A 27,277-nucleotide genomic window follows, 5' to 3' on the forward strand; every position below is an offset into this window, starting at 1 on the left:
CAGGGACCTAGCGGGAAGACCCCCCCTTTGCAGAGGTAGAGACCTTCTCCTTCTGCCCATCAGAAGGCCTCTGAGGCGTCTTGGCCCGTTCCTTCTGCATGGCGTGAGCACGTTCCAGAACAGCCTTGCGGGCATCCATTGGCACCTCTGCAAACAAAGTAAAGCCATCAGTAAGGCAACAAAAAAAAGAGAAGAGAGAAGAAAAAGCAAGGGGGAAAAAGAATGTGTTAAAGGACTGCAGGGTCTCTCCTACCAAGGGGAACAAGGCTGAGCCCCGCAAAAACTAGTGGGACCTCCTCCTCCACCAAGGGTTGGACTCGGACTATCCCTAGGTCAAGCAACTACACGAGATCATCATTCCCCTCACTCGTGAGCACGGGGACACTCTTCTCCGTAGCTTGGCTAACCTCTCCCCACCCCGACTTGAAGGACCAATCCTTGGGGCATGACAGAAAGAAGAATTTTCCCTTCCAGTTATGCACGGAAGAAGGGTTGTCTATCGGCTTGGTCTTACGGGATTGGAGGTAGTACATGCCGTTTTCGGAAGAATGCCTCCTTGGCACAAACAACGCTCGGAAGAGCCTTAGTGTCAGCTCCACCCACTGGAACTGAGCCACCACCAACATGGCCACCATGGTCCTAATGGCATTGGGCACCAGTTGGCTAAGAGTAATCCCATACGCCCTCAACAGTTCGGAAATCAGCGGATGAAGGGGAAACCGAAGACTGAACTAGAGGAAATGTTGGTAGACGCAGATCTCCCCCTCCTTAGGAGTCCACGGCCATTCGCCTACTTCTGGCACCCTCATACCATAGGACGAGGGAATGAAGTACTGCCTTACCAGAGCTATTACCTGGTCCCCATCCAAAGAGTTCTCGAAACCCGGGCGAACATCAGTCTCAGCTACTACATGGGCAGCCCTCGTCCTGGGAACATGGTCTAGGGTTCCCTCCCCTTCGGTTGGGCAGGCCCCTTCGACCTCCTTTGGTGTCACAGAAGCGGCACTCTCACAAGGAGGGTCCTCGCCTTGACGGCTGCCTTCGGCACCCTCAGGGGCTACCCTTCCCTGGAGCACCATGACCTCCCGCCGAAGGGGGGCAAGAGTAGGACTCAAGGGGGAAAGGGGAGAAGGGGTATGGGAAGAGCTCCCTTCCGACTCGTGCGAAAGTTCATAGCACTCAGGTCCAGAATTTGAGAAAGACATTGTTTAAAGTTACCTAAGTAATGTGGACAAAGAAAGAGTGAGAGTAAAGTGTTGAAGGTTGGAGAGTCTGGAAGTTGAGTTCAATCGAAGGCAAAGGCGCTTAGAGGCAAACGACAAGAATGCTGCCGCTAAGGGCCTTATTTAAAGAGGAACGAACAGCCCAGATTTCCCAAGATCCAACGACTAAGAAGCCACCGCCTCCACTACCCGATCATGGCGCGCCGCGTGACGCTCAACCTCAGAAGGCGAAACGACGCGCTAGCGATGGCTCGGGTCGTCCCTGATCCAACAGACGCCAAATGCCTCTGCACCTGCGATCCAGCTACGCCGCATCCCTAAACGCTCACCCTTGGAAGGCGAAACAACGCTCAACCTCGGAAGGCGAAACGACGCTCCGAGTGAACCGACATGTCCGCCCACTGTGGACCACCGGTTTATGCGACCCGGTCGCACGAATGAGCGCACCGGTCAGACCAGAAAGTCATCCCGTGCACGGGTCCTCGGTCTTCACAGGTCTTGGGCCTAAACAGCCTTCGGCTCCACGGGTCTTCGGCTTAACCAACCTCCGGCCCCCTATGCTCTCAGCCCAAATGACGGCACCAAAACATCCACACTGAGTGTGCCTCCAGAATCACTTGTCCGATGCAGCAATGTCGTAAACCACTCGCAACCTCGGCCCAACTCATAAAAGACGAACCTAGCAAAGACACAAAAGAGGATGCCGCCACATGATACACCTCGGCTGCCGGGCCCACTAGCGCTCACCATTATTACTCCCATTAGCCGAAGCCGAATTTTCCTCTTCGGCCTCGGGAGTGGGGGGCAAGTGATGTGGGGTGACCCAACCCAGCCCATTTGAGGCTAGGAGGCCTAGCCCACGAGCACCAGATCAAGGAATGAGATCCACTACAGCAAGGGTTACCCTGCCCCCATCGTATAGAGCCAACCGCGATGCACTCACATGACCCTGCCAAACCCGCTGCAGGCCCTCGTACGGCTCCCATCCTAGGCGTTCATCTCCACCTAACTCCAAGCAGCTCAAGTATAAATAGGGGTACCCCCTCCAGGTAAAGGGGTTACAAAAACTCAAGACCTACAGCTATTGTCATAATAGCTATTGCAATAACTGCTACTGTGACTTTATTATAGAACTACCTACCAGGATCTTGTCCTAGTACTCTCCCTTCGTATCCTGTACTAACTTGACCGTCGGAGACTCTGCCTCGGGTTCACCCGGGGCCTCTAACGAATTTCCGCCTTGCAACACTTCGGCCATCTACCCTCGGCTTCTACTGTACTCAGGATCCACCCCGCCTCGACCTAACCACCTCGGCCTCACCAGCAACCTCTCCGAGTCCTCAAAGCCTTCGGCCGGCCTTTAGAGCCCAGGGGCGAAATTACTTTGTTGTCCTCGGCCATTCCGAGCACCAACACCACCCATAGAGGGTAAGTGGTAAGGCCCAACACATCGGAGTGCACAATATGGAATGGAGAAGATATTTTATTACTCAAAGGGTAACTGTTTCTACAATGTTTTGACAACTCACAAAACTCACAATGAAGACTTGACAAACTAATTCCCTTAAATAGTTCTGGGAATAAATGACTCGATGAAGTAAAAGAAAGATGACCCAAATGAAAATGACATAACATGACACGACTGACAGACTCTGAAGATGTAGATCCAAAGGCAGCTTTCCCAGGTTGTCCATGGCCCTGTCCAAGAGTGTCCAGCAGATATATTCCATTCGCCTCATGGCCACTCGGCCACTCCCAATCACTTTCTAAGACTCCAGATCCTGAAAAACACAGTAGGAAGGAAAAAAGGTACACAACTGTTCAAAGACTTAGTTAGGCTGCCTATAGATAACAAATTAGTATTAGTTTGGGTACATGAAGAGCAGAAGGAAGTACTAAAAAGTCTGTAGCCTTGATGGTTCCCTTGCCAGAAATAGGAGCAAGAGATTCATTGGCTAGGGTGATTTTGTCACGGCCAGGAAGCAAATCATAAGAAACAAATAAGGTAGAAAGGCTGGTCATATGATCCGAAGCACCAGAATCAATAATCCAAGGGACCTTACGATTACCTGAGATAGTTGCATAGTTGGCAAAAGCCCATATACCTGAATGAGCAAATGCAGAAGTTGAATTTCCTAGAGGGTTGGAAGAAGAGGCCACACCCTCTAGGTGATTGACCATCCTTCCAAACTTCTCATACTCTGCCTTCATAGCTACTAATTGCTCACTAGCAGTCTTTTCTTCAGTTAGACATCTGTCACTGTCTGGACCAACAGCAATATTGGCACTCCCTACCTTCATATTATTAGATTTCTTTTAAAACCGAAGGGGAAGAATCTCCAGATGCAATTTCCAACACTTGTCTTTTGTGTGTTTTGGTTTCTTACAGTACTCACAAATAATTTCTTTCCCTGAGCCAACTGGATTTCCTATAATTCCCTTAGGTTTCACCCCCATATTAGCAAAGGGATCATTTAGACCAGCCCCTTGAACTTGGACGAGTCTCCTGCTTTCTTCACTACTTACCAAGGCATAGGCTTAAGACAATGAAACACTATCCTTGGATAAGATATTCTGCTTTGTGATGTCATATCCGGGATTCAGCCCTACCGAAAACTCAAACACCCTATTTCTCTCAACAAGTTTCCTATAGGTCTCAGCATTATTAATGCTTTCCCAAGCTATAGTTTCCATCAAATCAATTTCTTGCCATAGAGATTTCAGTATTGAGAAATAAACAGCCAAAGGTTTCTCCCCCTATCTTAAATTTTTCACATCACTCCTCATCTTGTATGGTCTAGCCACATTTAATTTCTAGGAATAGGTTTCAGCAACACTGTCCCATATTTCCTATGCTGAATTCATCCACAAATAGTGTTGACTAATTTGAGGTTGCATTGAGTTCACTAACCATCCGATTACAATATAATTTTCTTGCATCCATTTTTCATAGGATGGATCATCTTCCGAGGGAGCCTTCTTGGCTCCCGGAGATATAACCCCATTTGCCTCTACTACAGAATATGAATTTTTACTGATTGTGACCATGCTAGATAATTAGTTCCATCTAGCTTGACTGTGGTCACAGCCAGTAGAGAGTCAACAAAGGCTCTCAGAACCTGTTCGGATTCAACAACATGCTTGTTTTCAACTTCTGAAGGGTCCATCTTCTTAAAACACTTCAAAAATAACCTCTAATAACTTCAAATAACAATCAATGAAGGCAGAAAAAAATACAGTGCTATGAATCAACCTCTATGAAGTCGTACCCGTCAACTGCGTCACACCCGGAACCCAAGAGAAACAGAGAAAACTTAGCCGCACCTTGTAGACTTCACAGAATACCAAGCAACCTGAATCAATCTTCAAGATGAAGAACAAGAAATCTTTCAGCCACTGAGCGCCCAGGTCAAACTCCCTGTGGGGCCCACAATCAGATTTCTCCGGTTAATTAGGGTTTCGAGCAACACACTTGAAACTGTCAAGAGGACGACAAAGATAGTCTCCTTCTCTCCAGAAACCACTAACAACTGGGATGAAAAAAGTTTCTTTAACTATTCATCCGATTCAGTTCTCCATACACACTGTGTATGGGAAAAAAAGAGGAGAAAAAGAGAAGAAGAGACCGCTCTGATACCAAGAAGAAAAACAGCCTTTTGAAATGAAAGGACTGTTCAAAATGTTGCAGAAAATTGATTAAGAATAGCAAAAATCAGGTTTCAAGAAGAGAGAAGAGGAAGAAGGTGGCGGCAATAAGGGTTCTGAGAGAGATTTCGAACATAATCTCCTCTTACACCCCTAATCCCATTTCATTAACTTAATTTTTATAATTTACAGAAAAGCCCTTAGTTGGAAAGATAATTAAAAAACATAACATAAGAGAAAAGGCCCAAGTTGAGGCCCATTACAGCAAAGAACATAAAGAAATAAAATAAGACAAACAGTCTATGGGCAATTCGGCCCATCTTCTCTACAATTACCTTTTAACAATTTGCCATATAGAAATCATAGATCAGCCAATACATGAAAATGGACAATAATCAAAAGGGAAATATTTTTTCCTTGGAAGGGATTTACATTTTTTTCTGATAGGTAAGGAGTCTACATTTGTTTATTCTCTAGGTTATTCTAGACTCTAGAGTGGAAATTGAGGGGCATTCTCAGGGTTAGGTGGATGAGAGGTGGACAGGTCCCCTGGGTTATGGTGTTCTGACATTGATTACAAGAGGGTAGATCTTTGGCAACTTGGGGAAAGATCTTCTTCTGACATTGGATAAGGAGTCTGACAATAACCCAGATGACAAAGTTAGGTAGGAAAAAGTGAGTTGTACTGGGGTCAGCCCTACCTGACTGCATTTCTTCCCATGGGGTGTGTAGTGATAATCCGTCGTGGTAGTTTTGCGACTATCTTCCAGTTTTATTCTTCTTTTTTTTTATATGCTTAAACTCTTTCTTATTGATTTATTAGTAAAACGTCATTGATCTTGTTACTAAGTATTTAAAAAGAAGGTGACAATTACCAAATTGTAATTACTAAAAAAGCCTCACACAGCAGCAAATATACACATGATTCAAGCAGATCGAGGCGTTCATAAATCAATATATTATCAGGCCTTAGACTTTCAGAAAACAAATAATCAGATCAAGGCGTTCATAAAACAATATAGTTACATGCATCTATAATGGAGTTCCTGGGTTGAATGGAAACATCAGCTAACAATTAGAACAAACTATGAAAATGATGACATCTATAAATCTGTGGAAACACCTATCTTTTTTTTCTCTAGATTAATTCTTCTTGAACAATAATGTCAGGACCATACAACTAAGAAAAATCAGCTAAGAAAATATAAGAAATCTCACAGTTTCTTTTGCTGCAGACATTGCAAGAAAACCAGCACCCATTTCCACTTCTTGCAATCCAACAACGACAATGCCAACATTTGATGCTGCAGAACCCAGCCAAGAGATAAGTGAGTCATGAGAAGCTCTTCCTTGTCCAACATTCCAAGTGCCTGTCAATATTTTCAGATTTTCTAGCTTCATATATAGATGTTCTTTTCTGGTCATTTCTGATCGCAATATGTTATCAAGAGGGCCTGGAGACATAATGCTCCATCCACGAATTCCACCATGGTTAGCTAATGTGAACACATAACCCACTCCAACATCCATTTTTATAATAGGACTATTGTGTGCAATCCATCCTCCAAGCAGGTTGCCCTCAAGATCTAGTACCTGCACAGTACCATTTATATAGCCTACCCATAATCGTGTCCCAAAAGTACAAAAGCATTGGACAGCAAAAGGATGGTGGTGAAAGTCTTTTAACCTATTCCCATTTCCATCCCACTGCACAAGTAACCCATTTGTACATCCTGTCCAAATCATTCCGTCTATTGTTAGGACTATCGCTTCAGTTCTCCTATTATCATCTCCAAATGCCCCCTTAGCTGCTACTCTACGGACAGCATCAGCTGCTCCCATCAGAGCATTTCGTGAGCGCTGCAAGAAGCTAATGGAACCTTGTGGCTTCTCCTTCTTTAATAGAGAAGTAAACTTAGCCTTTATATCATCCTCTACAGAAGAATCCTGAACTGGTGGAATATCAAAACGATTTTCAATTTGACCATCTACATTAAATACTTTCATAAGTTCCCTTGTACGTGCATCCCTGCAGAGTAAACACCAGATCTGGATTGACTTAGGATGATAAAGATTTAAGTGTGAAACCATAACTTATAGAGAGTTATTCGGATAAGACAAATATATGTATACATACTGAAGAAATGGTGAATACCATTTGGTTTTCCAAGATTATGATGTTAAAATTTCTACTTCCAATGGCCACAACAAAATGATCTGAAGTTTCTAATACATATTCTTCTATTATGTATTAGAACATCCTCCTGACAACATTCTAAAAATCCATAAAGATAACTAAGTTAAATTTGTAAAGAATGTTCCCAGCCAAGAGTCTTAAGCACTAAACTTTAGCCTGATCAATAATAGATAACAGTCAATATTAGAAAAGAAATTATTTTTAGTAAGTACATACCACAATGCAAACGACTGGTAGCCAGCACTCCACACTTTTCCTCTTGAATTATCAGATAAAAGATACTTCACATCTGTAGCAGGTATGGAGCACACACCATTAACAGTAACTTGGGTTCTGAGGTCTATATATGACCTCTCCACTAAAAAAGCAGCCATATGTCTTTCCTCTGCTGTTAGTGAAAAAGCTTTTTCTATTGATTCCCAAGTCCATATTTTAACAGAACCTCCCTCAGAACCTGACCATAGATCACCTGATTTTGGAGTAATCCAATGTCAAAATCTTGAGGGTAAATGAATGACTACGCATTTAAGTGCTTTCACTTTTAGAAATTCAAGTCCACTTTACTATCATGATAATGTAAAATATTCAAGCAACAAATCCTGGCACAATAGTATAATAAAGTGAAAATAGTTCTATTTCACTGCTATATATTTGACAACTGCAAGATTAGGTAGCACAAAGAATGATAAAATAGGGCCTAGAACACTGTTCAAAAATATCATCACTTTGTGCCATGATTGTGGATAATTCAAAGAACACAGCAAATTGTAAACGAGAAACCAGTGCAGGTGAAATGAATAGATACCCAAAAAATTGGTGCAGATTGAAAGAAGTGCTTTGTAGATTGCAATACACCTAGATATCTTCCTGATCCTACTTGTCATATATTTCAGAGGTTTACTGTAGCAAAATATTCATCTAATGGTCTCAATAACATCCCCTCACCTATCCCCAAATAATGAATAGTCATCATCATCAACATATCCAAGCCTTCCCTATTACATGGGGTTGGCCAGAAGAATCCTGTTTCATCATTCCATTCTATTTCAAGCTATATCCAAATAATGAATAGTCAAAATGGTTATATTTGCTAAAATGGGAAAAAAGTCGTAACATAAATGGGAAAAGGTTCACTAGTCAGATCAAGTGGGGAGCACCTCTATACTTGTCATTTTTCTGCCAATGTGGAGGTATGACCTGGCTAATATAAACCATCCAACAAGTAGGGAACCCTCTGGATTGACCACCTATTCAATCCTACAGTGCATGTTTTCCCTGTAGTTCACCTTTTTTATTGTTTTTCACTACTAATATTGACCATTGAAAGTTTCAATTTCAATAAAGAGAATCATGTGGGGCCATTGGAATCCTCAATTATTAATTAGTTCTCTGATTTGCAAGAAAATAGAGATAGATAGATGCCTCTCAATTATATCCTCCACAGGGACTATCAGTACTTGGTTGAAATTTGAATTTGAACCCTCAATCATTAATTAGTTCCCTGATTAGAAATAAAATAAGAAATGTTATTTCCTCCTTCTTAGGTAAGAGGATTTCTTAATCTCATATTCATGCAAAGACATGCCCATAAGATACTTGATATCCAAAATTTGAAAAGCTTATTTCATTTGAGAATATGCATAAAGGAGTCCAATAGGCCACTAGTGGCAGAACCTCCAAACCTTAAATCCTCGATAAGCAACCTAAATTACTCGTTTAGCATTTGAACACCACATATAGCTCAGTTTAAAAATGGCAAAAGACATTTTAGGAGAAACTAAACGAAACGGCAAAGTGATTTTAAAAAAAAAAATGGTGGTGGAATGAAGATGTTCAAAATATAATCAAAGCTAAACAAGCATGCTATAAAAATTGGCAAAAGACTAGAAATGTAAAAAACTTGGAAAAATATAAAACCATAAGAAAGGAAGTTTAAAAAAAAAAAAAAAAAGAAAAAGTGAGGGAAGCAAAATTTAAGGCATATGATTAACTATATCATACATTAGGCACTAAAGAGGGAGAGAATAGAATTGATAAACTAACAAAGAGAGTTAAATCAAGTTAGAAGCACTAAGAGGAAGATCAAAGGCTCTTGAAATTTCTGTTGAGGATTGAACTTTAAATGGGTGAGAAGGGATGCCAATGCTTTTACTGGCACACTTGCCAAACAAGGGGTGGGGAAGGAACAGCTTGTTTTGGGCTATGTTGTAATTGAAATTTCTGTTGAGGGCAAAGAGAGTTTATACCTCCTCTTTTTATCCATTTGTACTTTTTTCTAATTTGTGAATTTGATTCTGTTATTGATAAAAAAAATGCCAAACTCACCCAACCCCTAAACACCAACTTAAGCCATTGACACAGAGAGACCACACCAACCACCAATTGGATTTTGCAAAATTACCAGTGTTTTAAAAGCACAAGGTGCAAGGCGAGGCGTGCGCCTTTTTAAGCAAGGCACAAAATTACAAAAAATAAAAAAAAAAATCAAAAGAAAATGCCAAAAATTTTCAAAAAAAATGCAAAAAAAATATCAAAAAAATATTAAACATAATGTTAATAAAAAAATATAAACTTAAATTTTAAAATAAATGTTTTAAAAAACCTATTATCTAAAATTAAAATACATAAACATAACATGTAAAGTGTATTCAAATGAAAATTTAAAAATAAAAGCAAACATATAAAGCATTTTCAAGCATGTAAAACCCACAATATCTTTTTCTCCTTAATTGCATTGCTTCAAGTAGCTAATGTGATGTAAAACATATTGCATTCTTGATTCTATGAGTCACCTTTGTACCACGCCCCTCGAGGCAAGTGCGAACAAGTCTGAAATTCTTATTTCTCACATAAAAAATAATGATTTTATAACTTCCATTGCCTTTTAAGAAGATATTTTATTGCAATGAATGAATGAACAACATTAGCAAATAGGGGGTTCTCTGAGCCCCCGGCCCAGCTGTTATACTCAAAAAAAAGCAAAATGCGCAAAATTTTAAAAAGGCACATGTTTGGGCTGAGGCACAAGGCACATCAGGCGCACACCTAGGCGCACCAGGCATGTACCTTCTGAAAGGGGTGTGCCAAGGACCTGGGCGAGGCACATACCCCAAAATGCGCCTCACCTGTGCGCCTAGGCGTGCCTTTTAAATCACTGAAAATTACTTCACTGCTTCAGAGACTTGGCCAATATCCTCTTTACTTCTATTATCTAGAAGAGTAGGAGAAGAGAAGAGAGATCTGAGAGACAAAACTCATAGCTGGTGGTGCCAGCTTTTGGTATTTATATTAGGGCGATCATAACATAACATAAAGAGAGAGGGAATTACAACAATACCCCTACGGTTGGTACTAAACAAAAACAAAAGCATAAAATAAACAGCCTTTTAACACTCCCCGTCAAGTTGGGACATAGATGTCAATCATGCCCAACTTGTCACATAGATCATTATGCCACAAGTGATGTAACCCTTTTGTGAAGATGTCCGCAAGTTGGTCTTCAAACCTGACATAGGGGCTGCACACTTCCCCTTTGACAACCTTTTCTCTGATAAAATGCTTGTCTACCTCAACGTGCTTGGTTCTACCATGCAGCACTAGGTTAGCAGCAATGTTTATGGCTGCCTTGTTATCACAATATAAAGTCATAGGTCCATCAACTGTAGATCCCAAGCTCACTCAACAAATTTTTTAGCAACATTATTTCAGCCACTCCATGAGACATTGCTCTATATTCAGCCTCGACACTAGACCTAGCCACCACATTCTACTTTTTGCTTCTCCATGTGACTAGGTTTTCTCCCACAAAGGTACAGTAGCCACTAGTAAACTTCCTATCATTCAATAATCCTACCCAATCTGTATCAGTATACACTTCAACCTTCAAATGCCTGTGTTTTTGGAACAATAAACCTACACCTGGGAATTTCTTAAGATATCTGAGAATTCTTTCAGCTGCTTCAAGGTGGGTCGTCTTAAGGGCATGCATGAATTGACTAAGAACACCCACTGCATAAGAAATGTCTAGCCGAGTCATGGAAAGATAATAGCAATCTTCCCACAAGCCTCTGAAATTGCTTCACATCCTTGATGAATTCACCTTGACAATCACTTAATTTGTGATTAGGATCAATAGGAGAATCAGCAGGTTTCACTCCCAATTTTCTTGTATCCTATAATAGATCTAAGACATACTTTCTCTAGGAAATAAAGATACCTTTTTGTGAGCGGGCAACTTCAATTCCAAGGAAGTACCTCAAAGGACCTAGATCTTTCACCACAAACTGAGTAGCAAAAAATCTCTTCAACTTTTGAATTCCATTTTTCCAATCACCAATGATAACTATATCATCAACATACACTATCAGGGCTGCATTTTTTCCTTCCCCTCTTTTCATAGACAATGCATGATCAAATTGACATTGCTTGTAGCCTCTTTGTTGTACAGTTACCTGCAATTTATTGAACCAAGCTCTTGGTGATTGTTTTAGGCCATATAATGACTTCTTCAACCTACACAGTTTTTGTTCATTACCTTGAGCCCAGAAACCAAGGGGTTGTACCATGTACACTTCTTCAAGATCACCATTTAGGAATGCATTCTTGAAATCTAGTTGGTGAAGGTCCCAATCAAGGTTAGCAACTAAAGGGAAAAGAACCCTAATAGAGTTCAACTTAGCAACCAGTGCAAAAGTTTCTGCATAATCCACTCCATACACTAGAGTAAACCCTTTTACCACTAAACGAGCTTTATACCGCTCCACTGTGCCATCAACCCTATGTTTTACTAGAAAAACCCATTTACATCCAACTGGTTCCTTCCCCTCAAGAAAATCCACCAATTCTCGTGTACCATTTTTATGCAATGCATTTTCTTCCTTCATTGCATCTGTCCATTTAGGCACCAAGGGAGCTTTTGCCACATTCTTAGGAATAGGGTCACAGTTAGTGCAAGAAAGGAAGGTGAAATTTTTCATAGGAAACGAAATGGGAGATGGGATGCTCAGTGATGGAAGACCTAACACCCTTTCGGTGAGCAATAGGAAAGTCAAGATCATCAGCAATGGAGGTATCAATAGCCATAGGGTCAAAAATATCAATGGGAATCAAGGTACCTAGCTAAGTAGGATCGACCCCCAGAGAATTTGATGGCATTGGTGGTACAACTTCTAGATGCTCCACAGCTCTTGAGTTGTGGGGTACCCAAGAAGATGCAAGGAATAACACGATGATCCTATTTTCCATGGGTTGGTGATAAGTTTTGAACAAAACAATAACAACTAAACACATGGAGGTGAATAAAGAAAAGGGGAGCCTTGGGAAATAGGAGTTGATGTGGAGCTTTGCACTTTAACCATCGAGAGGGCATGTGATTAATGAGATAAGAAACACAAAGGATAGCCTCAAGCCAAAAACGTTTTGGGACATTCATACGAATCAATAACCCCCGAGCCACTTCAAGAAGGTGGTGGTTCTTTCTTTCAGCTACACCGTTTTGTTGGGGTGTTTGGGCATAGGAGCAATGGTAGAGTGATCCACGTGAAGCAGAGAACTCCAGGAGATCATTATGAAAGTATTCTTTGGCCTGGGTTTTGTTGTAATGTTCTCATTTTCTGTCTAAGCAAATTTACTTTACCTTTTCTAAAAAAAATCATTATGAAAGTACTCTTTAGCATTATCAGACTGGAAGACTTGGGTTTCAGTTTGAAATTGGGTGAAGATCATTCTTTGGAAATCTTGAATAATTTTTGGTACTTCATCCCTACTTTGCATGGGATAGGATATACCCATGTGTACTTGGAGTAATCATCAATAAAGGTAATAAAATACTTGTAACCACTCTCAAATGGTAAAGTAACTAGGCCCCAAACATCAGAATGAACAATATGAAAAGGAAATTCAGATTTATAATTCTTTGAAGAAAAATGAGTTCTACAATGCTTACTCAATTGACAAGTTTGACATATAATCTCTAACTCTGACACCGACTTAAATAACTCTAGAAACACAACTTTTAATGACTCAAAAGATAAATGACCAAGACGATTGTGTCATAAATAGACTTGACTCTTAGACTCTATGACTACAAGACCAACCTTATTCTCTAGCATGTAGATTCCGTCCACTGTCCTCTACCAATCATCTTCCCCGAGGCCAAATCCTGAATCACACAATAAGGGAAAAAAGGTTACTGAACAGTTTAATGAATTGGTGATACTACTAACAGAAAACAAATTAATAGGGAATTGTGGAACATGTAAAACATTAGAAAGGGTAGGGCCAAAAGGAAGAGAAATGGTTCCTTGACCAACTATGGTAGAGAATGAGCCATCAGCCGGTCTCACTTTGTCTCTGTCAGAGAGAAGATGATAAGTCTGAAAGTAAGTAGACTTGCCAATCATATGTTTTGACGCTCTAGAATCAATTATCCAAGGAGAGTCGAAGGAATTAAATGATACATGGAAAGCTATGGCAGAATTACCTAATGTAAACACATATGAAGTTGATGGAGGAGGAGCATCCATCTGACAAATTGCCCTACCATAGAGTTCTAAATGATCACGGAAGGAATTAATGATATCCTCCCTAGGGTCAAAGCCAGAGGTGTGTGTTTGAGCCACAGTAGTAGTCGATGGCTGGTTCTCCTAAGTAGCCATTTTGCTATAGTGAGCTTTCTTGAACCTGATTGTCCTAACTTCTTATTCAGATCAGAACCCTGTTTCTTACTCAATTCCTAAGCCCATTTTGGCTTCCCATGAAGGTCCCAACATGTATCACGAGTATGCCGAGACTTTTGGCAATGGGTGCACCCATAGTTTGTCTTTGTCATCCACTTTTTTTTTGAAAATCCCCCTTCTTAAAGGAATTTCCCCCACCTGTAATAACACTTCCTTTCACTGCCAACACAATTGCATCTCCCCCAAAATTATTCATCAGATTTCTTCTACTTTCCTCTAATTCTACTAGTGCATATACCTCTTGGACAGATGGGAGATCATTGCTTTCAAGGATTTATACTCCAATGGATTCATACATAGGGTTCAGGCCAAGGAGGAAGGCAAATACTCGCTGCTGTGAAACAAGGGACTTATACGCTTTTGCATCTTCACCACACTTCCAGTCTACACTCTGATAGTGATCCAACTCCTTCTAGATAGAAGTCTAGTCCGAGTAGTACACAGAGAGACTCCTCTCCCCCCATTTACAAGTAGAGATTTCTACCTGTAACAGATAGATCTTTGCATAGTGACATAATTCAGAATAGGTTGACTTTGCTTGTTCCCAAGTCTCATAAATTGTTTCAGCCCACAAAATTTCTTCTCACCTGAGATTGCAGAGACATTAAGAGCCATGTTGTTTTCCTAGTTCCATCTATCATGTTCAGCACTCCCAGAATTAGGTTCTTTAATTCTTCCATTTATATATCCTATCTTTCCCCTTTCAGTAATGTACAACCTGATCCCCTTCGACCATTCTAAGTAATTGAGACCATCAAGAGGTATCACAGCCATAGGGAAGGATAAATCCATACCCCCACTCACTCCATTCTGCATCGATGAAACACCAAATGTGACAGAATCTTCACTACTCATGATAACTGATTCAGGACTTCAGGTCAAACTCAAAGTAGTCACAAAAACCTAAAAAATACAATCCAACCCATGGTTTTCAAAACCAGACCGGACCAGAAAACCGGGAACCGGTCAGGTGACCGGTTCCGTTTTACCACATAACCGTTATTTCGCCAACGGTTTTGGCCATTTTTTTTTTTTGTCAAAACGGGCCCATCCGTTCGATTCGAACCATCGGACCATTCGACCTGGGAACTGGACCCCTGACCGATTCGTTGTCCGGTTAAGTTTTAAAAACCTTGGTCCAACCAGTTTCCCTCACACATTGTATTATTGTTGGAAAAATTGAATATTGCACCAGGAAACTAGAGACAGCCACCTTTCAGTTCGAACACAGTCCTTCAAACACCAAAAAAAAAAAATTACAGCTGTTACAGCACTTACAAGTCATCAGCGACCTACAAACCAACCACCAGACTGCTGTCACAGTGCACACAGGTCATCTCTGACCTACAAACACACCACAGAGTTGTTGTTACAGCATATACAGGTCATCTCCGACCTACAACCATCACAAGGCTCACTCAATCCTACAAAAGAAGAAAGTACAGGTGCTGCTCACCTCACATCAGTTGAGCGAACCCTTTTTTAGGTTCTGTCCTGGTATACGACCAGAAAAAAAGGAAAAAAAGAGGGAGAAAGAAACTTCTGGGATCAGTCCAAATTTGTACTCTGGTTCAAAAGGAGATTAGTGACTAGTGAAGAGAGAAGGCAAAAGAAAACTTTCTCGATCTCCTTTCAGATCAAATAGGCCTGCTCTGATATCATATAGAGAAGGAGAAGAGAAGAGAGATCTGAGAGCAAAAACTCATAGTTGGCGGCGCCAACTTTTGATATTTATATTAGGGTGGTCATAACATAACATAAAGATAGAGGTAATTACAATAGTACCCCTGCAGTACTAAACAGAAGAAAAAAACAGAAAATAAACAGCCTTTTAACTTCTTTTAAAAACTCTCTTAAATTTTTCACCTTTTGTTAGGTCCAACCACAAATAATCCCCCTTTCATCCTAGCGAAGACTTTTGAAACCTGAACAAGACAATGATTTTTTTGACTTCTAAAACATCTAACAGCGTTTGGAAGTTTCTTAGCAACCTTCACACCCTTCCCACCTCCCTCTTTATCAATGTCTCCAATAACCTAAAAGACCTTTTCTCTCTTGAAATTCCTTAAAACTCGAATTAAAAACATCCTCAGCCTTATTTAACTTCTCACTCTTCCTACTCTATATAAATCACACTTCAACTGGATGTGTCTCATCAATGCACATCTCATCTGCAACATCCTCCCCTATATTAGACTTAACCTCCTCTTCTCCATCATCAGTTAGAGGTTTAGTCCTATATATATTTTTTCCCCTCTTTTACACTTTTACATCAACAACATTCCCACAACCAACAACTACCCCTCTCCTTACCACCTCTTCCCCCTCAATTTGCCCAACTTCACTACCATCTCCCTTTCCCCCAACAGGCCAATACCACAACAGTGTGCCTCTAAATTTTTCTCCAGATCAATCTCATACAGCATGAAACATGTATTTTAGAAAACCAATTTGGGTTTATGACTGGGTGATCAACCATGGAAACCATCTAAATTAAGACAATTGATTTTAAAATTTAAAGAGAAGAGAGATATTCATTTGGTTTTCATTGATCTAGAGAAAGCATGTGATAAAGTCCCTGGAGAGGTAACATGGTGGGTTTTGGAAATGAAAGAAGTCCTAAATACGTATGTGGATGTAATTAAGAATATGTATGAAGATGCAAAAACCAATGTTAGAGCACTTGTGGGGAGACACCAAATGTTAGAGTTGCAATGGGTCTTCACCAAGGTTTAGCACTTAGTCTTTTTTTTTTTTTTTTTGAGAAAAAGGTTACTTTCATTAACAGCAAAAAGAGGGAAGGATATACAAAAGATGCAAGAGGGTTACATCATCCAAAACAAAAAACCTCCCTGACATTTACAAGGGTAAACTTGAATCACCATACAAAGAATCTCTTCCCAGCCCAGATTTAGCCAAAGCATCTACCACACTATTCAACCCTCTAGGAATCCATCTAAAAGAGCAATGCATCTGAGACAAGATTTTTTTCTTTTAATCTCATTAAAAATGTAGGAAAATCTCCAAGGTCCCTCCTTCATATTTCCCATCCAGTTGATGACAATTCTAGAGTCGCCTTCTGTGGAAAGTATTGATGTATTCTGATATTATAGCCCCTATTGTATTGTATCTTCTATTACTTTCTTTTTTCTCTGTTAGCCCCATAAGTGCTTTCTTGTAAATTCTTTGAGCTCATACAGGCTTTCTTGTAAATATTCATAATATTATAAAGGCTCTTTGGGGGCGGGGGTCAAATTCATTCTTTAACACCCCTGAAACCTGGTGTTAGACTCTCTACCAAGGTTCTAAATATCGATACACCAATAAGGGCGTATCGAGCAGTATCAGTCCTTTTTTTTACTTTTTTTTTTTCAAAACCAGTTCAGGGAGGCCAGTTTAAGGCTCCTCCACCTCCTGAACCGGTCAAAACCCCGATACACCCTTTGTAGGGGCGTATGGGGGTGCTCTCGATACAATACGTATCGGCCGATACGGGCCAATACGTGTCAATACTTTGAACCTTGCTCTCTACTATTCATCTTGTTGACATGGTACCAGAGCATCCTGAATTACATCAGAACACATATCTGTTTTTATTTTATTTTATTCAAGTGATTTCTGCTCAAGATTGAAGGTTAATCTCGAGTTCCAAATCTGGTTTGAAGTTCTGTAGACTGTTTCGATCAGTCAGCTTCATACTGTGTCATGTTCTGGACTTCTGCGCAAACTGCTTTAGTTAGGGTTTTTGTTGGTTCTCTTGTTTGAAGCATCAGACCTGCATAAAACTTTGGATTTAGTGTCACCCAGAGGAGCATTACTGAGATCTCCTTACCCGGTTTGGTTCAAATCAGTCTGGAAGAGCTTTTTGTTCTCCTTCTACTAGTGTTTCTTCTGGAAAAGGCGCCTAACAGATTAGTTAATCATCTCCTTCTCTCAATCGGATGCTCCAATTATTGTGTAGCCCTGGATTTGGTGTCGCCCTAGGATTTTCATTCTGTCATTCCATCAGCCCAGATATCAGACTGCTTGGTTGAGAGTTTCAAACCCTTCTTGGATTTGACAATCCTGAAATCTACTATTTCTGGACTGTCAACTTTAAGTCCTCTGCTTCCAAAGGTGTTTATGGTATTTCTTCGAAACTTCTAGAATTTTTTGTATGCTGGATTATTTTTCTGATCTTCTGAACTGAAGTGCGCCATTGCCGCACCTATATTTTCTGTTATTACTGTGTTTGGACTGTTATTTCTTGCTGAAATGGCCTCCGATAGAGCAGATGTCATTCCAGTGAAGCTCCATGGAGCAGACTATGGATTGTGGAAATTTCATTTTGATTTTTATGTCGAAGAAAAGGGATTGGAAGGGTATTTAAATGGGGATGTTGTTAAACCACCTGAAACTGATACTAAAGCTTTCCAACAATGTAAGTTGGATAATGGCAAACTTGTTTCTTGTATTCTAAGCTCTATAGAATCCCACATTGCTTATGAAATGTATTCCCATCTGAAGAAAGTGTATCAGTGTGAAGATATATCTTGATGTACACTATTAGAGTAGTTCTTGTTGTACAGTATCGTATTCTCATTATTTTATTTGTTCTTTTTATCTTTCAGCCCTGTAAGGGCATTCTTGTAACTGTACATATCTTTTATCTCTTTAATATAAAAGAGACTCTTTGGGGTGGGGGTCGACTATTCTTGACACCCCTAAATCTGTTTTCTTCTTGCTCTCAATTCAGTTCACATGGTATCAGAGCAGGTTGCCCTTTGATCTTCCTTCTCTCTGATCCACCTTGTTTTCGTGATCTATTGAGAGCCTTCATCTCCGCCAAGTGGTCCTGGACTGTTTTAATCTCTCCAGGAACCCGTTTTCTGTTTTCTACGCACCCAGAGAGAGAGATTTTATTGGATCTCTCTCGTTTGAAATCCATTTGCAGCAAGATTTGAAAGGAGTTGTCGCCTAGCCCTTCTCAACATACTCTGAAGGTTTTACGAAGATCCGTGAAGTGTTGAGAGAGATCTGGACTTTTCTTCTAGGCAGCTGCGCCCAGACTTTCCTTTTCTGGACTGTATTCAGTTTTCCTTTGTATTGGATCTTGAACAATCTTTGGTAAAAGTAAGGGGTTTCTATCTCAATTTTTTGACTCTCTTGGATTGATTACAGCCTATTTCACTTGTTTTTGGATCAATTTTTAGTTCAATTTAGTTCCTTTAAACTTCAGTCAAACCCTATTTTGTGCTACTTTCTTACTGTAATGACTTCAAACAGAGGTGATATCATTCTTGTGAAGATGAATGGACAGAACTATGGGATGTGGAAGTTCCACTTCGACTTTTATGTTGAAGGAAAGGGTTTAGAAGGATATCTGAATGGAACAGTCACCAAACCAGCTGAGACCGAGGCCAAGGCTTTACAACAATGGAAGTTGGACAATGGTAAACTTGTTTCTTGGATTCTGAGTTCTATTGACTATCATATATCTGTACCTATGAGGAGAATGAAAACAGCATATGAGATGTGCATGTATCTAGAAAAAGTTTATCAACAATCCAACGTATCTAAACAATATCAGATAGAATCAGAAATATTTTCTTACAGCCAAGGAGATAGTTGGATACAGGAGTATTATTCTGGTTTTCTTGATATATGGGCCGAATATGAGATTGTTCACATTGAACCCTCAGATCCAGTAGACTGTGTGAAATATCTTCAGAAGCACTTTGAGAAGAGAAAGGTGACTCAGTTCTTGATGAAACTCAGACCTGAATATGAGATAATCAGGTCCAACATTCTGAGTAGGGGAACAGCCTTTGTTGGGAAGATGGCTGAAGTTGGGGCTGAAACAGCCTTTGTTGCTCATGGGGGTAAGAAGCCAACCTCCAAGGACTTCTCCAAAACCCAATGCTATGAGTGTAAGGGTTTTGGACATATTGCACCTCACTGTAAGAAGAAGAATGTGTGTACCTATTGCAAGCAAGGGCTCTCAGAAAAAGACTCAGCCCCGGGCCTATCAGGCAACAGATGGACAAGCAACAAACACTGTACCTACCAAGGGTGAGTCTTCAATGAAAGGAGATTCAACAGGTGTCATGGATGAAAAAAGGGTTCAGCAACTGGTATCTTCTACTATTTCCTCTGTTTTCTCTGCTATTGGCTTGTCCGGTAAGTTCTCTACATATTGTTCTTCCCCTTCACATACTTGGATTATAGATTCAGGTGCCACCACCCATATGACAGGAGACTACCTCAATCACCCAATCCCTTCCACTAAAACTCACCATAAACATATTATTACTGCTAATGGTGAAAAGTTAGACATCATTGGTAATAATGATCTGTCCCTTCAACTGTCACCAACCAAATCCTTCCCTCTCCAAAACCCTCTTAGTACCCAGCCTTACTACTAATCTGATTTCTGTTGGTCAACTTGTTGATGAAGGAAATGTTCTCACATTTTCTCATGATGGTTGCTTGATACAAGACGCTACACTGGGAAAGTGAAAGGGAAGGGGCGTACGTTGGGCCGTCGGCCATCTGTTTGTGCTGGAGTTCGAGAAATCTCAATCAGAGGCATCCTCAGCTTTACTTAGTTCTTCTTTGTCTGATTCTCTATTGAGTTATAAAAATAATGTTTGGGATTTATGGCATAAACAATTGGGTCATCCATATTCCCAAAAATTAAAATTTTTGTTTGATTCTGGTTTGATTAAGAATAAAATTCCTCCTGTTCATACTTTTGATGTTTCTTGCACTACATGTTGTTTGAGTAAAAGTCATGTTTTACCATTTCTTCATACATCTGAACATGCCACTAAACCATTTCTTCATACTTCACGATTGGGGTATAGATATTTCGTATTATTTATAGATGATTGTACCAGATATACTTGGATTTATTTTCTGCGACACAAATCAGAAGTCTTTGGTGCATTTAAATTGTTTCATACTATGGTGCAAAATCGATTCAAGTGCAATGTGACTATCCTCCGCTCAGATTCAAGGGGAAAATATAGAGATGGAGACTTCCTGGCATACTTGAGGAGTTATGGAATTCAGTCTCAATGCAGCTACCCAGACACTCTGCAACAGAATGGTGTGGCTGAATGGAAGAATGGACATATTCTTAGTGTTGTGTGGACATTACTACAGGAGTCTCATACTCCAACTTCGTTTTGGGTAGAAGCAGCCAGTACAGCCGTGTATTTGATCAATTTTCTTCCATCCTCTGTTCTTGGCAACACTTCTCCCTTTCAAAAACTTTTTGGTTATCCCCCAGATTTCTCTAGCCTTCATGTTTTTGGTTGTCTTTGGTTTGTTCATCTTCCTGTTCGTGAACGATCTAAATTAACTGCTCAATCTGCTATGTGTGCTTTTGTGGGATACAGTCCTGACCACAAAGGATTTTTGTGCTATGATCCTACTATTCATCGTATTCGGATTTCTCAGAATGTTGTGTTTCTTGAGCATATCTCCTTCTTTGCTGGGATTGCTAGATTGTCTTCTCCTTCCATCTCTGTTTTGCAGGACTTTGATTCCAATGACACAACTACTTCCTCAACTGAAAGAGATCTTCTTGTCTTCACCCGCAAGTGGCTACGTGTCCCGGCTCCTGCGCCTACAACCCCCCTTCCACCCGGTCTAGAGAATCCATCTCAGATATCCTCTGTAAGTGATACCTTGACCAATATCCTCCTATTTCAGATAGTAGTTTGGTTATTCCACTTCGTCGTTCTACCCGTATTTCTCAACCCCCTGACCGCTATGGTTTTCCTTCAAACCATAGTTCCTTTTCTGTCGTACTTTCTTCCACAGATATCCCTATATCTTATCAACAAGCCATTAGAAGTTCTCAGTGGAAAAAAGCCATGGATGCCGAAATTCAAGCCCTCCATGAGAATGATACTTGGGATCTTGTGCCAGCTCCTCTAAATGCTTCTATTGTTGGAAACCGTTGGGTCTATACGATCAAACTGAAGTCAGATGGTTCTCTTGATCGATATAAGGCCCGGTTAGTTGCTCAAGTATACAGTCAGGAATATAGGATTGATTATGAAGAAACATTTGCCCCGGTTGCTAAGGTCACCACGGTTCGGACTCTTATGGCCATATCTGTTGTTTATTCCTGGACTATTTACCAATTAGATGTGAATAATGCTTTTCTTCATGGTGAACTAAAGGAGACAGTCTACATGAAACCTCTGCTTGGATATTACAGTGATCCTTCATGTGTCTGTCGCCTGAAGAAGTCTTTATATGGTCTGAAGCAAGCACCCAGGGCTTGGTTTGAGCGCTTTCGAGATGTTGTTGTTGCAGCTAGGTATAATCAGAGTTCCTCTGACTACTCTCTATGTTAAGAGAAGACCCCAGGGTATCACTATTCTCCTATTGTATGTTGATGACATGCTTCTGACAGGGGATGATCATGACAGCATTTGTGAGCTGAAGTCCTTACTTCATAACTCATTTCACATGAAGGACCTAGGTCCTCTCACTTACTTCTTGGGTTTGGAGGTTCATCGTAGTAGTCGAGGGTATTTTATTTGTCAACAAAAATACGTCTCCGATCTCGTCAAATTAGCTGGAATCACTGATGAGAAACATGTTGATACTCCCCTGGAGCTGAATGTCAAGCTATCTAAATCCGAAGGCCTCATCCTTCCTGATGCTACCTTGTACCATCAGCTCGTTGGCTCTTTGATCTATCTTACTATGACTAGGCCTAATATTTCACATGTTGTTCAAGTCGCCAGTCAATTAGTCTCTACTCCGCGACAACCCCATATCACTATTGTCCGTCGCATCATCTGTTATGTTAGAGACACAACCTCTCAAGGATTGTTTTTCTCTTCCTCATCATCCATACAGTTGAGGGTTTATGCTAATGATTTGGCCGGTAGCCCTGACACTCGTCGATCCACTACTAGGTGGTGCGTCTTCATGGGTGACTCTCTCATCTCCTAGAAGTGCAAGAAACAGCAAACTGTCTCTAAGTCTTCTACTGAAGCCGAATATAGAGCTATATCTTCTGCATGTAGCGAGATTGTTTGGCTGAAGTCCCTTTTTATGGATCTTGGTATTTCTCTTCCTACTCCTATCCCTCTGTATGCCGACAACACCAGCGCCATCAAGATCGCATCTAATCCAGTCTTTCATGAGAGGACTAAACATATCGAGGTGGATTGTCACTTTATTAGAGACCTCGTTGTTGCAGGCTCTATATCTCTTCCTCATGTAGCCTCTCACATGCAAATTGTCGACATCTTCACCAAGGCCATGACTAAAAGTCGACATCTCATTCTTGTGGGCAAACTAATGCTGATGTCTATGCATCAGTTTGAGGGGGAGTGTGAAGATATATCTTGATGTACACTATTAGAGTAGTCCTTGTTGTACAGTATCGTATTCTTATTATTTTATTTGTTCTTTTTATCTTTCAGCCCTGTAAGGGCATTCTTGTAACTGTACATATCTTTTATCTCTTTAATATAAAAGAGACTCTTTGGGTGGGGGTCGACTATTCTTGACACCCCTAAATCTGTTTTTTTCTTGCTCTCAATTCAATTCACAATCAGCAATCTAAATGTCAAAGCAATATCACATCGAATCTAATACAAGTATTTTGTAATATTTATTGATGATTGTATTAAGTACACCTGGATTTATTTTCTTTGGCACAAATCAGAAGTTTTCCCAACATTTCGGTTATTTCATGCCATGGTACGAGTTCGGTTTCAGTCTTGTATATGTATCCTCCGCTCAAATTCAGGGGGTGAGTACATTGATGGAAACTTCCTCTCTTATTTGAAGTCTAATGGGATACAAGTTCAGCGAAGTTGTCTAGATACCCAGCAAAATGGAGTGGTCAAGCGCAAGAATGGACATCCTCAGTTTTGTGAGGACCTTATTACAGGAATCACATGCACCCTCTTCCTTTTGGATGGAGGCAGCTAGTACGGCTGTGTTCTTGATCAACTACATTCCTTCTTTTGCTCTTTCTAATGTCTCTCCTTTTCAAAAGTTGTTTGGTCATCCACTAGACTTTTCTTCACTTCATGTGTTTGGTTTTCTATGTTTTGTGCATCTCCCTTCCTGTGAGCACTCCAAATTATCTACTCAATCTACTATGTGTACTTTTATGGGTTATAGTTCTGATCATAAGGGATTTTATGCTATGATCCGTCTGTCCAACGTATTCGTATCTCTCGCAATGTTATGTTTCTTGAACATATTTCTTTCTTTGATGGTGTTGCTAAATTACCTGCTCCTTCAATTTCTATCTTGTATGACTTTGATTCATAGGACACTTCTTCTTCAAAGGTTGTAAAAGATCTTCTTGTCTTCTCCCACAAGCAATTGTGTGCACCAAACCCTACTCCTGCAACCCCCATTCCTACCGGTTCAGATCATCCCACAGTTGTGCCTATAAGTGATACTCCTCTTTTTTTAGATACCCCTCCTGCTTCTGTTCTTCTTCGTCATTCTACTCGCACTTCTAGACCTCTTGACCGCTATGGTTTTCCTTCAAACCATAGTTCCTTTTCTACAATCCCATCCTCTATAGATATTCCTCATACCTACCAGTAAGCCAGTAGCAGCCCTCATTCGAAAGAGGCCATGGATGCAAAGATCAATGCCTTACATGAAAATGACACTTGGGATCTTGTGCCTACACCCTCAGATGCTCTTGTTGTTGGAAGTCGATGGGTCTACACCATCAAATTGAAATCTGATGGCTCCTTAGACCGATATAAGGCTCACCTTGTTGCATAGGGGTATACGTAGGGTATTGATTATGAAGAAACATTTGCCCCAGTTGCTAAGATTACTAGAATTTGTGTCTTTATAGCTCTATCAGTTGTACACTCTTGACCTATTCATCAGCTGGACGTGAAGAATGCCTCTCTTCATGGCCAACTCAAGGAGACAGCGTATATGAAACCTCCCCCAGGGTACTGTAGCGATCCCTCTCTTGTTCGTAGATTGAAGAAGTCTCTCTATGGTCTGAAATAGGCTCCTCAAGCCTGGTTTGAGAAGTTTCACGATGTGGTTGTTGCTGCCGGTTATAGCCAACGTTCTTCTGACTATTCTCTATTTGTTCATAAAAGATCTCAAGGCATCACAATCCTCCTTTTGTATGTTGATGATATGTTAGTTGACCGGGGAAGATGATGAGGGAATTCAATAACTTAAATCCCTGCTTCATAATTCATTTCATATGAAGGATTTGGGTACTGTAACCTACTTCCTAGGACTTGAGGTTCAATGAAGTGATCGAAGATATTTCATTTGTCAACAAAAATATGCATTTAATCTTATCAAGTTGGCGGATCTCACTCATGACAAGCAAGTTGATACTCCCTTGGAATTGAATCTCAAGTTATCCAAAACAGAGGGTCCATTACTTCCCGATGCCACACTCTATCGACAACTTGTGGGTTCTCTCATTTATCTTACTATGACTCGTCCTAACATCTCCCATACGGTTCAAGTTGTGAGTCAATTTGTTTATGCTCCTCGTCAGCTCCATTTGACTAATGTTCATCAAATTATTCGATATATTTGTGGCACATTATCCCAAGGCATGTTCTTTTCCTCCTCATCTCCTTTTTTTTTTATCAATAACAACAGCTTCACTAATAATAAGAAAACTATGAAACTTTAGATACAAAGGGGGAGATAAAATGTCTTAGCTCCCCATTAACAGAAAACAATGAAAGAAAATTAAAAAATAGCCCAAAAGATCCACTCCCTATTCACCCCTTGCTTGGCCAACCCATCCGCAAATGAGTTGGCATTCCTCTTCACCCAGCTGTATTGTATCTCAATGTCCCTACACAATCCACTATCCTCTTTCTTCAACCAACTAACCACCACCTTCGAATCACCTTCCAGGATCAACCGACCAATATTTAATTCCTTTTCTCTTTGAATTCCTTCCAACACTGCAAGGATCTCAGCCCTAAGAGAGTCACCTTCTCCAATAGGGTCTGAGAACAAAGCAATAACAATCCCTTCCTCATTCCTGAAAACTACCCCAATCCTAGAGGGCCCTGGATTCCTTACACTACTGCCATCAAAATTCAGTTTTATAAATCCAGAGGGAGGAGGGGACCAAGAGTCATCTTGCACCGAGCAGTGGTAGCTACCTCTTTCCAATTTCTTAACAAGTCAGCCACAGGAAATTCTGAAAACAATTCCATAGATTTTAGCCAGTGGGCAGCCCTTAATGGTATTAGGTCTAACAATTCTTCCAGGGTTCTTTCCTTGTCTGAAAAAATACATGAATTTCTTTCTATCCACAGTGACCAACACATGGCTGCCCTAATACTCCTCCACATAATCTTCCCTCGCTTCTTAGGCCATCCGAAAAATGAAGGAGAGAGCAAACTTTGGACACTCTCGGGAGGATTCCAAGAACACCCAAAGCGGGAAAAAACCCACTCCTATACAGTTTTAGTAACCTTACAAGAGACCATGAGGTGGTAACCGGATTCCAAGAGAACATCTGTTAGGAAGTAGACAATAGTTGGGTCTCCTTCTCTGAAGTAAATCAATTGTGTTTATTCTTTCTAGGAAAATTTCCCAACAAAAAAACCAACCCGAGGAGGAATAGGCTTGCTCCAAATTTCCTTAGCCAGAAAGGACAACCCAATGGGGACAGAGGGCTGAGTTAAGGTTTCAAAGAACAAAGCACAAGAGAAAGTACCTAAGGTGGAAGGGGTCCAAATTCTGGTGTCTTCCTTATTAGGATCTAAGAAAACATTCTCAAGGATGGCTAGCAAAGGTAAAATGTTGTCCAGGTCCGTATCCCTAATTACCCTTTGTAGGCCTAGGTTCCACCCAAAACCAGAAGTGGAGTTTGAAGGACCCAAGAAAGAAGAGATAGGTTCATTTTTCAAGTCTGACAGAGCGTACAGGGAAGGAAACTAGTCCTTCAGATGTGAATCCCTAACCCAAAGTTGTTCCCAGAACTTTATTCGGTTACCAGAGTTTAGACCATACCTGATCCAAGGGGAAAAAGCTGGAAGCAGATTGTGAATGGATTTCCAAGGAGCAGCAGCTGTAGCCCTTGCCACGATTCCAGGATCCCAACCATTGTCTTCCAGCCCATGTATGATAGCCACAATCTTAGTCCACGATTTATCCCTTTCAATTGTATACCTCTACAACCATTTTCCCAGCAAAGACATAATCACTTTGTTCGAGACATGTTTCTTGTAGGGTCTATTTCTCTTCCTCATGTGGCCTCAGATATGCAAATTGCAGACATTTTAACCAAGACCATGACAAGGGCAAGACATCTATTTCTTGTGGGCAAACTGATGCTTATGCCTTCGCATCAATTTGAGGGGGAGTGTGGAAAGTATTAATGTATTATGATATTATAGCCCCTGTTGTATTGTATCTTCTATTACTTCATTTTTTCTCTATTAGCCCCATAAAGGCTTTCTTGTAATCCTTGTGGCCCATAAGGGCTT

At 40.7% G+C, this 27,277-nt stretch overlaps 1 protein-coding gene across 3 annotated transcripts in view; it reads right to left on the reverse strand.

Annotated features, from left to right (window-relative positions):
* The window catches only part of LOC104611791 (type I inositol polyphosphate 5-phosphatase 13-like), a 79,417-nt gene that overhangs the window by 47,424 nt on the left and 4,716 nt on the right, over window positions 1-27,277 (reverse strand). For all 3 annotated transcript variants that reach the window (XM_010279004.3, XM_010279003.3, XM_088902967.1), the window contains exons 2-3: window positions 7,282-7,534; window positions 6,087-6,897 (exon numbers count right to left, since the gene is read on the reverse strand). In XM_010279004.3, the coding sequence (XP_010277306.1) occupies window positions 6,087-6,897; window positions 7,282-7,534 (1,064 nt within the window). The remainder of the gene's footprint in view (window positions 1-6,086; window positions 6,898-7,281; window positions 7,535-27,277) is intronic.

The sequence above is a fragment of the Nelumbo nucifera genome, chromosome 4 (genome assembly GCF_055504915.1).
Source record: "Nelumbo nucifera cultivar China Antique chromosome 4, China Antique-T2T, whole genome shotgun sequence".
In the NCBI taxonomy this organism is placed as follows: Eukaryota; Viridiplantae; Streptophyta; class Magnoliopsida; order Proteales; family Nelumbonaceae; genus Nelumbo; species Nelumbo nucifera.